Source organism: Malaclemys terrapin, chromosome 5, assembly GCF_027887155.1.
Source record: "Malaclemys terrapin pileata isolate rMalTer1 chromosome 5, rMalTer1.hap1, whole genome shotgun sequence".
NCBI classification, from domain to species: Eukaryota; Metazoa; Chordata; order Testudines; family Emydidae; genus Malaclemys; species Malaclemys terrapin.
The window spans coordinates 117,012,110-117,024,222 of NC_071509.1; the positions used below are offsets into that span (position 1 = coordinate 117,012,110).

Sequence of the window (12,113 nt, forward strand, 5' to 3'; positions counted from 1 at the left end):
CCATTATACACTGTCAAGTCCATCATGCTCTTTGTTTGTTCTTTTCATGGTGTAGAATGGAATCACCCCACTGCATGTGGCTTCCAAAAGGGGAAACACAAACATGGTGAAGCTTTTGTTGGATCGTGGAGGGCAGATCGATGCCAAAACCAGGGTGAGTGTTTCTATCCCTGAATATTGTGTTATCACTTCTTGGGTTTTTTTTAGCTGGAGGCTTGGAATGTCAACGTTCATAGATAGGAAAACTCAGCTTCAGAGATTGCTTCTTTCCCTTCTGAAAGCGGGACTTTAGATGCAGCTATTACATATCACAGGAGAGAAAATGCTCAGCTGAACACAATCCCAAAATATTGAACATTCTTCCCTCACAAATAACACTGAAGCCATTTTTGATACTGTGGGTCAAATTATTCCATGCAGCTATTTGCACATGTAGAATCTTACTTCTGTGTTTATAGGGAGACAAGATAGGTGAGGTCATATTTTTTTATTGGACCAGTTTCTGTTGGTGAGGGGGTTCAAGCCTTCAAATAACTCTCCAAGCTTATCAGAAGCAAGCTGCCCACAGACCAGGACACACCAACTCAGGGTGGCATCAGACCCTACCAAAACAACAGATGCAAAATCTGCAGACATATCTCCACTGCTACAATGATCAACACCCCCACAACACACCTTTCAAGATCCAGAGGTCCTACACATGCCTATCACAATGTGTGGTGTACTTCATCCAGTGTGCTAAATGCCCCAATAGTAACTATGTGGGTGAAACGAGACAGTCACTACCCTAGCGAATGAGCTCACACAAGAAAATGATAAAAGACATGTGGGCAAACACTTTTCACAAAGCAGTCACTTTATATCTGACCTATCAGTCCTCATCCTCAAAGGAAACCTGCACAACACTTTCAAAAGAAGAGCCTGGGAGCTTAAATTCATAGAGGTATACACTAAAAATCACAGATTGAACAGGGACACTGGATTTATGGATTATTACAACAATTTATAACTCATTAACAACCCCTGCCCTCAGCTGCCTCAGAAAACAACTGCTGTGGGACCACTACACTTCTCTTTCTGTGCAGGTGGGCAAGGCTGAAAAATGATTTGAAGTATTGGCTTAGCTCCCAAAATGCTAGCCAGCAGAGCTGAGTCAGCATTGGAGAAGCAAATAATTTATTGTTGCTCTGTACCAGCAACAGGTTGCTTCCCCACAGAGTATGGAGGAATCACAGAGATAAATGTGACTCTAAATCACCGTTTCCTTCCTGATCCACTCCCATGGCTTAACTCTGCCCCTTTGTTACCTATTTGAGATCTAATATACATACGTACCAGCTTGTGTGTGTATGATGGGATTTTTTTTTAAAATTGCATTTTTGGAATGACCTCTGAAGATGTGCCTCCTTGTGCTAACTGATCACTTCTTTTTCATGCAAGTCGCTCCTTGAAAAATTGACCTGTTCTTAAAGAGATGTTCATTTTTAAGCCTTGATCCACTTAGTTACTAATCTCAGCTACGCCCACAATTAAAAACTGGTTCAAGCTGCAATGTTAATACACGGCTCTAGGTTTTGAAACAACAGTAGTTAACGTGTTTGAATTCGGATTTTTGGTTTGGCATGTTATAAATATAGGGGATATTTGCATTTAGTTCCAGGGTTGGATTTCCGACACCATCTGAAAGTTTAGAGGGTGTTTGGAGACTGGTATTTGATTTGGGTCTATCTCACCAATAGTGTGATAGCATTGGAAGGTCTGAGAAAGTGGTAGTGACAGTACATTTCAAAACCTGTGTGGTCCTAATCATCTTTCTTGCTTCTTAGCATGTAGTGCACACAATAAACAGCTCTTGAGATTGACTCAACCCTTCTGCTTCACTTTGGCTATTAATTAATTGAATCAGTTTTTTATTGCTTCATATGCTACAAAGGCTGTAGAGATGATCTCTTAATTGAATTAATCATATGATTGTATGATTAGTATTTGATTTGTGATTTTGTAGGGAAGAGAAATACAATTATCTCTGTTTTTTTACTACACCTCATATGGGAAAATGCTGCCTTTCATGAAAGTGAGCACTAACTCACAGAGGGCCAGATTCTCCAAAAGTAGTGGCTAAAATACATGCATACAATATGCAAACGAAGGCACAAATAGCTGACTGTGCACCGTACACAAGATATTCATGTACATGCACAAGTTGGGTAGTTGCGTGCAGATGGCCCATTTTGTGCATGCAATTATAGTTTTGAATTAAAATTTGAACACAAAATGTCCAGGGGTCTGTACCTTTAAGCATCTGATTTGGAAAAGTTGTCCCAAAATAAATGTAAAAAGAAGTTATATCTCCTATTTTGTGGACTCAAAGTACAGTTCCACCAGCCAGATCAAAGCATAGTTCTAAACCAAACTAGAGGAACAGGATCACATACTGTTTGTATCAAAAGATCTAATTTTAGGAGACCACCCATTGTCTCCGTTTATCACCCCTCGTCAGGTGGTAGATTAGCTCAAAGCTGTCACCTGTCAGAGACAAGGATGAAACCTGTAAATATCACCAAGAACACACATTCTGACTTGCATAGACTCAACAGCTTCTTCTTGCTTTAATAGTCTACATTCTCTCTGCTAAAAGACACACTGTTGAGGGCAGCTGTGTGCACTTGACAGTGTGGGAGATTCCAGAGCTTTGATTTTGTCTGTTGATGTCTTGCTGTGGTGATGTCCTCACGCCAGCATTATATATAGTCTTGGTGTCTTTTTCTTTTTCCTTTGCTTTGTCCGCGTGCCTTGTGCTTTGCTATGGCTGTGAGTGTGTAGGGTAATGAAGAGGTAGGTTGTGTGTCGCATGCCATGCATACATGTGTTTTGCATTTTAAAGGAAAGACTTCTGCCTCCTACTTGGTACTAACACACTTGTCTGTCCATACTTTCCTTTCTATTTCTCCTGGGGAAAGCTTATCTTTCTCCAGCAATGCAGGATAAAAATGGGAAGCAACAGAATGAAATACATTAGGATGTTTATTCTGTGTTCTGGCAGCTCTGACCTTTATACTTGAATTCTTTGTCACATTAGAACCAGCACTTTGGCCCAGGAAATATTCATTGATGTCATTCTTTTTATTTTTAACCCTCTTCACTAGGTTATTTGATGATGCATACATCAGGACAATGAAGGTTTAGTTTAATGTATTTTAAATGAGTCTTAAGAACTCTATACACTGCGCAACAGACACATTATAATCGTCTCATTAGAGCTTTTTATGTTTGGAAATGTTCTCTAGGATTGATCCCTATGGGAGTTTTTTCACCTTCTGTCTTAAATAAATGGACAAACCCTAGTTCTCAAAAAAATAGTAAATTATGGGTGCACACTCACAGCTCTATAGTTAAAGTTTCACTGGCATTTCTATTTAAAGACAGGATTAAACCTCTTAGTTTTGTATGGCTAGGGTGACCAGACAACAAGTGTGAAAAATCCGGATGGGGTGGGGGGTTATAGGTGCCTATATAAGACAAAGCCCCAAATATCACGACTGTCCCTTTAAAATCAGGACATATGGTCACCGTATGTATGGCTAATATAATGTGTCCCATCCAAGCTTAAAGCACTTATTCCTAGAGTCTAGAACCATCTGAGAATTTGCAAGTAAATCTGTTGGTTACATGTATAAGTTATAATTAAGATTAAGATGTTGGCATGGGGGTGGAGGGTTATTAAAAATCACAGGCAGGACATGGGCGCAATAAACCGTAAATCACGGAAGCTGGAGCCCTGCCGCCTGGGGCTGAAGCAGAAGTCTCAGAGGACTGTTAAAGTCATGGAATCTGTAACCTCTGTGACCAAATTGTATCCTTCCTTATACTCATTTCAAAACAATCCCTTTTTGAAACTTATAGTGACTCTTGCCATTTTCCAGACCTTGTTAGCAAATAAATTCTTTAAAAAATGTGATTTGGATGCTTAACCCACTTACAGAGCATTCCAAAATCTAAAATATAGCCTGCTTGCAAAGCTTACTCACAGGAATATTTTTGTTAATTAACATCCTTAGTCCTAAGCAGTTCTCTTTAGATCGTGATGTTTGTCATGAGATTTGTTATCTAAAGTTTTAGATGATAAAACGTCTTATAAAAATCGTATGACTAGAACATTACATGGCAGAATATATTCTCTAAAATCTTACACGACTAATGGGTGCAATGACATCAATTTGTCACCTAACATTTTAGATGACAAAGTTTTAGATAACAAAACTTATGACTTCTAAAATATCATCTAATGAAAAGATCTAATGATAGATGAATATTGGTTTCAGAAATGATTGTACAGATGGTGGGTTATTCTTGGATCTGCTGGGCACATGATGATTGTCTAAAAGTCCATGGCAATTCAAATGTATGATTAAAGGGGGGTCGTGTGATCTGGGAGGGTAAGGGAAGAATTAGGTGGCAACACTTAATTCCAATTTTGTTATAAAAAGACTTTGTAACCTTCCCTCAATGGCTGTTTACAGGGGAAATAATCTTAGCCTTAAAAAGGGGGCAATACTTAGCATATCAGAAAGGATATTTCTATTAAAATGCATTTCTCTGATATAAAAGAATAGTGACAGTGGAGATATGCAAATTATATATTTACTATAGTGACATGTCACTGTACTGTTAGTAAAGAGACTGGTAAGACTGGTTAGAGCTGAGTGGGAAATGCCTGCCCCATACTGAATCATTTCAAGAGTTCAACATTTTTTCCTATCCCAAATTGTGATGAAAAGTCAAAATCTTAAAAATTTTCATTAACCTAAAAAACAGCTTTAGGTCAATTTAAGTCACCAAAACATTTTATTTTGGTAATTTTGAAATGGTTCATTTTGATTTTGACCTTTTAAAAAACTTTTAAAAGTCTAATTAGCTTAAATGTTTAAATTAAGTCATTTCAAATAGGAAAACAATTTTTTTTTTAAATGTTGATACAAAACATTTCAACAATTTCTAAACTTTTTTTTCTCAGCTTTTTTTCCAAATCAGGAAATTTGTGAAATCCAACTCTGATTCATGAAAGGCTCTACTGGTGATATTTTTTGGAGAATGGGTGTTTGTATAGCTTTCACGGTTTTTCATTAAACACTGAAATATATGGGATGGGGAGGGACACTGGGAACATGGGGTTTTGTTGGCTTTTTGTTTCTGTGTACTTTATTTACCTTTTCATACAACGTTATTCACACATCTTTGACATCCTAATGGTGTTCCCTTATTCATGCTACATGATAACAGTATTCTAATGAAGATGGATGAGCAAATTCTCCTGTAATAACTGTGATCAAATGTTAGCCCAATTACTTTAGCTTCAGTTGCAGGTTCATTTGGATAGGGATAGTATTCTTCTATGTGAATAAACAGCACCAAGCACTGTGTGGACACAACCAGAATACAAATAAATAGTAATAATCCCACTTAATCTGAACTGAATCCAAAACCTTCAATATTGGATTAGTCTCATTAAACAAATTCCTCTGCCCAACAGAGGCTCTCTGTCCTTGATACTGAAGCTGTGGCGCTCATCAACAGTGACCAGGGCCGGCTCTAGGCACCAGCGTTCTAAGCATGTGCTTGGGGCAGCCCTTTTCAAGGGGCAGCACTCCGGCCTTTTTGTTGTTGTTGTTGCTGCTTGGGGCTGCAAAAAACTTGGAGCCGGCCCTGACAGTGACAGTCTTTTTTACTGAGCCATGCCACCTTCTTCGTTCACATTTTCTGTGCTCCGGGGCTTCCCCTTTTAGAGTCACCTTCGTGTAACAGAGAGACTAGCACAGCTTCTGGGACTTGCAACTTAATATCAAAGATAGCAGGGATTGGAAGCCTGTTATGATGGAGAATAAGAATGATACCATGGGACTCCATATCTAGATATGGGGGCAGAAGGTAGAAGTGATGCCAGTAGTAGACTGAGAGCAATTTAAATGAGGGGCAAAAATTGCTGTAACCCATCTGAGGTGGAGGGAGATCATGGAAGGTTAAAGAGTCTGAGACGGAGCTGGGAAAATTGACAGGCTGGTCACAGAGAGCTATGAGAGTGTGAGGAGAGGAGGAGTAAGGAAGAATCCACAAGCTGAAGAAAACATTGTGGAAGGAATAACATTTCCTTTCATAAGCATAGAGCATCCTGATAGATCAGAAAAGGGTTTCTAACATAGCAAGATTATAAAGGGTTTCCTATGATAAAACCATTGTGTTGGGATCTCAACACAATTTCTCTCCACTATACTAGGAGTATGGTGGATTTTCTGCAATAATGGTACTGTGACACATTCTCCCAATATAATCTCAGAAAACAATAACAGCACTAACTCATTGAGTGGCTTCTGCCATTTTAAAAACAGTGACAAATGATGTATACCTTTCTTTCTTTCTTTCTTTCTTTCTTTCTTTCTTTCTTTCTTTCTCCAAAGACCTTCTTAGTGTATTTCAATATTTTTTTTTAAAAGAAAAGAAAAAATATATGTAGGCTGACATAGCTAGTGACTGCATATAACATAAATAATACTTTGATATAATTCTACAATTATTTAAGTATAATATATTGCGTCCTATTGGTTGGGCAAACCCAGTTAAGATTTTTTTCTTTATCTTTTAGATTTGTGTTTTGAAGAGCATACATGATCAATTACATTAGAGTATAGTTAATTACAACAAGAGAATGAAGACTTAAAGCTAGAGGCTGAAGTTACATTGATTGTTTTTAATGAGATGAGAATTGGCAGTAATAAATAAAATAAGTGGTTTGCAGCCAGAAAAGATAAAGTTTAAGCAAATTAAGATGTCCCACACAAAGGATAATAAATGACAATGAAAAATATATAATAAAACTTTCAAAAAACAAAGTAATCTGTTTAAAGCAAAGTAAATTTAGGAGAAATTTGAATTATTTATTTCACAGTGCTGAGTTAAATCTGTTGCAGAATTAATAATAAATGAAAATACGGTGTCTGATGCCTTATAAATAGCTGTACCTAATATTTATACCACAAATCTGGATTAGCACTTAATTTTAATACTGCAAGAGATGCACTGATAAATAAGAGGACCTATGCAAATGTACTAAAGTGGAAATCTTGAGACTCAATGCTCTTGATGCATAGTACAATTTTGCTTTTGTTTGTTAGATTGTATTTTTGCATAGAATCTGTATAATAAGCCTAATCCTGTGAGGTGCAGAGTGTGTTGAACTCCCATTGGATTAAAAAAAGAGAGAGTGCTCAGCAATTTGCAGTATTGAGCTTACTATGCTTCTTCATAAATGCTAGTAGTTTAGTTGATTTCCAAAATTATTTAAATTGGTAAGATATTTTGGAATACCCATAATATGATTTTTTTTTAATTACTGTGTTCAAATGTATTGCTTTTCCTTATCTGGCAAGGAAAATGCATAAAGAGTTCCTGATGCTTTACATACAATTATAAAAAAAAAATCTGGGTTAGATCTTTAGCTAGTGTAAATCAGTGTAGTTCATTGAACCAGCTTGACTTATGGCTGCAGAAAGCATGACCCTTTGTTATCATATAAGTCTATTCATCCACCACAGGTTTTTGGTATTTTCCTTCCCTCTTTGTTACTATTGTAGACATTTGTGTGAGAGCCTGATCTTTCTGTCTGGAGGAGCTCATCTATCCTTCCTGCTTCTGTCTCATTTGGAGTATGATTGGCAAGATGCTGAGTGCCTCCTAGAATGCTGAGATCTTAGAAGCTGAAGGCATTCAATACCTAGCAAGATTGTGCCCTTCAAGTCACAGACCTGAATTTTCAAAGGGATCTTCTAAATTTTTCCAAATTTCCATATGCAAACCTTTTGTTTCAGGCAAAAAATTGACATTGAATGTAATTGCCTGCCGTATGCAACATGCAAATATGAGTTCACCCATGTGCTAATGAGAGTTTTGCAGGTGCAATTTAGAAGACTCCTGTGATAATTTGACCTATAATGTTCACATAATATCATCAACACTTCATATATAAATGTGCTCTACCTCCTTTAACAAAATTCAATCCTTCCCCTCCCCCCCCCGATTCCCGACTTGAATGCTTTGTAGTGACCATTTCTTATTTCCAGTCTTGCTATTGCTTTGTAGTAGAGCATTTTAATAACTATGATATGACAGAATAATTTGTCATAGTGAGCCTGCAGTGAAAAGCTAATGCAAATGATTCATAATTAATTTACAGGTTAAAGAACGGGCAGTAATATTAGCGGGGGGGGGGCTCTCTGAAGTTCATTTTCAGTTTAGACCGCCAATTAAAAGGGAATGGAGAAGTTCTGAAATTTTTAGCTTTTATATTGATGTGATCGATCTTGATGTCATTTCTGAAAGTAAACTGTCCTGTTCACTTGGTTACAAAAGGCCAACAAATAGAATATGGGACTGATAGAACAAATAGCTCATGGATGTTAAAACATTTGTGTATGTTACTCAGTTACTCTCATGAGAACAATATATACAATAGGCCTTAAATTCATCTTAACATACATTACTGGGTGATGAGATGAGTATGGATCCTTTAATAGAGACAGATGCATTGTATTTCTTCACTTCTGTTAACCGTTTTATGGGAGCTTTTGTGCTGCTGGAGTACCTGCTGGCTTTATTTGAAAGCCATGATGCTTCAGCCAAGACATGGTGTGTTAAAATTACATGCTTAGTATTTGGGGCAGCACCTGCATGTATTTCCCAATGTACCAGGTACACTATATAGTGGTAAAATGATCAAGAAAGATATAACAGGTAAACTCCCACAGTACATTTTAGAGTGTTCAGAACCCCTGTAACTTGCTACATGGCGCTAGAGCATACTTATATGTTATAGACTGTTGTGTCTATTTTAATTACAATCTTCTTCTTGGTTAGGAGTTCCTGAAATAAACAAGACAGTTCAATTGCACTGTGGTAGTGTTGGTTTGTCCTAATTGCACTATATACTAGTTCCTCTAGTGCAATGTGCTTTTCCCAGTTCAGTTCTCCTCACTTTTGAACAAAACATAAATAAAAATATAGTTATTTTTTTTTAAATAATAAAATATCAATTTAAAAAATCCACATGCAGTTTTCCCTCTGCGAGAGGAAGAAAGAATTGAGGAAAAGACAAAAAAGGATTTTTTTAAAGGCTCAGATTAGTTCCTATTTTTCTTTTCACTAAAATTGAACCTTTTTTTTAGCTATGGAATTGAGCACCATTTTGTGAGCATATCTACAAATTATTCATCTCTTGGTTTGAGTTGCTCTCCGTTTCTTCACTCTGGGGATTTGTCTTGTTTTCTTGAAGGCTTCACATCAATCATTACCTTTGTTTTGCTATTTTACAAACTGGAACAATATCGAAGATGGTAAGCAAGCAACCACCCATTCTGATTAAAAGAGCACAAAAAGACAGATCTGGGAGAGCAATAACAAATAAACACCTTTCTCCTGAATCCCTCAGGGATGTATTTTCACTTCAGTACTGCTAATGGGAGTTAGATGTGTAAATCCCTGTGGCACTGAGATAAGGATATATCTCAGTATATGCAGCTGCAAAATTGATTTAGGATACACTAGAATTTCAGAGCAATAACAATCCAGCTAACCCAGTTATGCTGCATTCCTTTGTAAAGATACAATTTTGTGAGATGCTGAGCACCCACAAAATCCATTTAAAGAATTGATCCTGCACCTATTGAAATTAATGGCAAAGTTTCCATTGACTTTAATGGTGCAGGATCAGTACCTTAATTGGTGGGAGCTGAGGCACACTTAGCACTTCTTGGTATCTGGAAAAATCTCTTGAAGCTAGCAGCGAAGTACTAGAGCAAGAATTCTTCCTTGCAGATTTCAGCTCCTCTACAAGCTAAACTCTACAAGTCACTCTTTCAAAAAAGCTCTTCTGTATTCTTTGATATTTAAAATTGAGGGCTGGGAGAAACAAAATAATTTTAAAGTCTATTCCAGAATCCACCACTGCCCCCATCAGGTTATAACTGGAATAATAAGGTGCAATGGTTTATCATACATTTACTCCTGGGGGAATTCTGCAGGACTGCACACCCACAGAAAATGCCCTCCCCCCACAGAATTCCTGTGTTTTCCTGCAGAAAATGGCAGGGAAGCAAAAGGAAGCTGCGTGGGGGTACAGGTGGGGGGATGAGAATGGGTGTAGTTTTAGGGGGATTTTCCCCCAACAGAGGTGAGGCATGGGGGGACACACAGGGTTACGTGCCATTGCCTCCCCCCCCCATTTCTGCAAGCACAGAGCTGCCCAGCTGAAGGAGGCTGCATCTCAGCTCTGCTGACTCTGCAGTTGAACACTGTCTCTTGGGTCCTAGTGCCTGTCGTGTTCCTCTTCTGTGTACTGGGAGCCTTCCTGTTTTCTGTGCAATAGTGAGTGCCTGCAGTGGGGCTGTGTAAGAGGGGGAGGGGGAAATGAGGGAAGGGAGAGTGGGGGGAAGAGGCAGCGGGGAAGGAAGGGAGGTGGGAGAGGAATGTGGGCGGGAGGGGGATGGGATGGGGAGGAAAAGGGGCTAGGGGAAGTGGGAGCCAGGCACGCGATGTCCCCTCAGCAGCAGCTGGAGCTCCCCCATTAAGTAAGCCCATTGAACCCTCACACTGACAAGCCCTACACCTAGACCCCCTCAACGAGTTCCCCACACCCAAACCCCCATCCCACTGAGCCCTAACCGGCTGCACCTGGAACCCTATCTCATCAAGCCCCACTCCCCCAGCACCTGGACCCCCACATCCAACCCTCCCGCTGAGCCCCATCTCCCCCACCTAGACCCCCTCTGCTGAGCCCCAACCACTTTCACCTGCATCCCCTGGACAGTCAGAAGTAAATATATCAAACAAGTCAATTGGTGTCACAATGGTGTTTTCTATTACTTTAAATTCAAAGAAAACATCTCAATTACACATCTGTATTGAACAGGCATTGAGTGCTCATCTGAGTGCATGTATGGTAATACAGCATTGCGGTTTGTTAAGGTTAAAATTCTCTATATTTGGGTTTCTTTTTATATCTTATGTGATTTTCTTTTTTCTGTCATTCAGCACTAATATTTTATTCTTTTTCATCGTCCCTTCCCCCCCCGCCCCATTTGCTATCTCTTTCTCTCTAAGGGAAGGACCAGACAGTAGCAACATTATCTAGAATGCACTTTCCTTTCTAAGTGTTTCATTGACCCATCTTTCTCTGACACTGCTTTGTTCAGTGACCAAGCAGCCTGAGCACGTGCTTTGGGACAGGATAGTCTTCTGCAATGGAGAGAAAATTTCAGAGATGGTGCTGTCACAGCCAGGGCCGGCTCCAAGTTTTCTGATGCCCCAAGTGGCGAAAAAAAAAAAAGCCGATCAGTGGCACTTCGGCAGCAGCTCAATCGCACTGCTCCATTCTTCAGTGGCAGCTCGGCGGCGGGCCCTTTACTCCCCCTCTTCCTCTTCGGCAGCACTTCGGCAGCAGCTCAAAGAGGAAGAGAGGGACTGAGGGACCCATTGCCGAATTCCCACCGAAAACCCGGACATGCTGCCCCACTAATGGACGGAGTGCTGCAGCCCTTTGTATTGGCCGCCCCAGGCACCTGCTTCCTTCGCTGGTGCCTGGAGCCGGCCCTGGTCACAGCAGGTTTAGTAAAGGATTATTAGATCTTGCTTGTCATTGAGCCTCGGAAGGAAGAGTCTTTTCTCTGTTGGTTTCTCTCCTCGACTCAGTCTTTCCTCTCCTCCTGCTTGTTAGAAATTTTCTGGCATAATTTCCTGGCATGGATGTTTACTATTTCATCCCTGTATCAAAAGCAATTGAAGCACTGTGGTTGATTAGCTGAGCATCCTTCGGCCATCACACAGTATTCAGGGAGAGGCAGCACAATTTCAAAGCCATGTGGGGAGTGAGGGAGAGCAGGAGAGGCGTGCATGCAATCTCTTCTTTGTTAATGGGTTTGCACACACAATGTGTGTCCTCTCCACCATTCTCAGAGTGTTACCTCAGAATGCCCTTCACTGATGCAAGGGTGAGCTGGGGGTAAAGCTTCATTTTACTAAGTCAGTTTCATCTAGACATTAATAAAAGGGATAGCTTTTGCTGAAGGTTT

General features: G+C 39.5%; 1 protein-coding gene across 50 annotated transcripts in view; it reads left to right on the forward strand.

Moving 5' to 3' along the window:
• The window catches only part of ANK2 (ankyrin 2), a 583,802-nt gene that overhangs the window by 442,105 nt on the left and 129,584 nt on the right, over window positions 1-12,113 (forward strand). For all 50 annotated transcript variants that reach the window (XM_054029227.1, XM_054029226.1, XM_054029236.1 and 47 more), the window contains one exon: window positions 56-154. In XM_054029227.1, coding sequence (XP_053885202.1) covers window positions 56-154 — 99 coding nt within the window. The remainder of the gene's footprint in view (window positions 1-55; window positions 155-12,113) is intronic.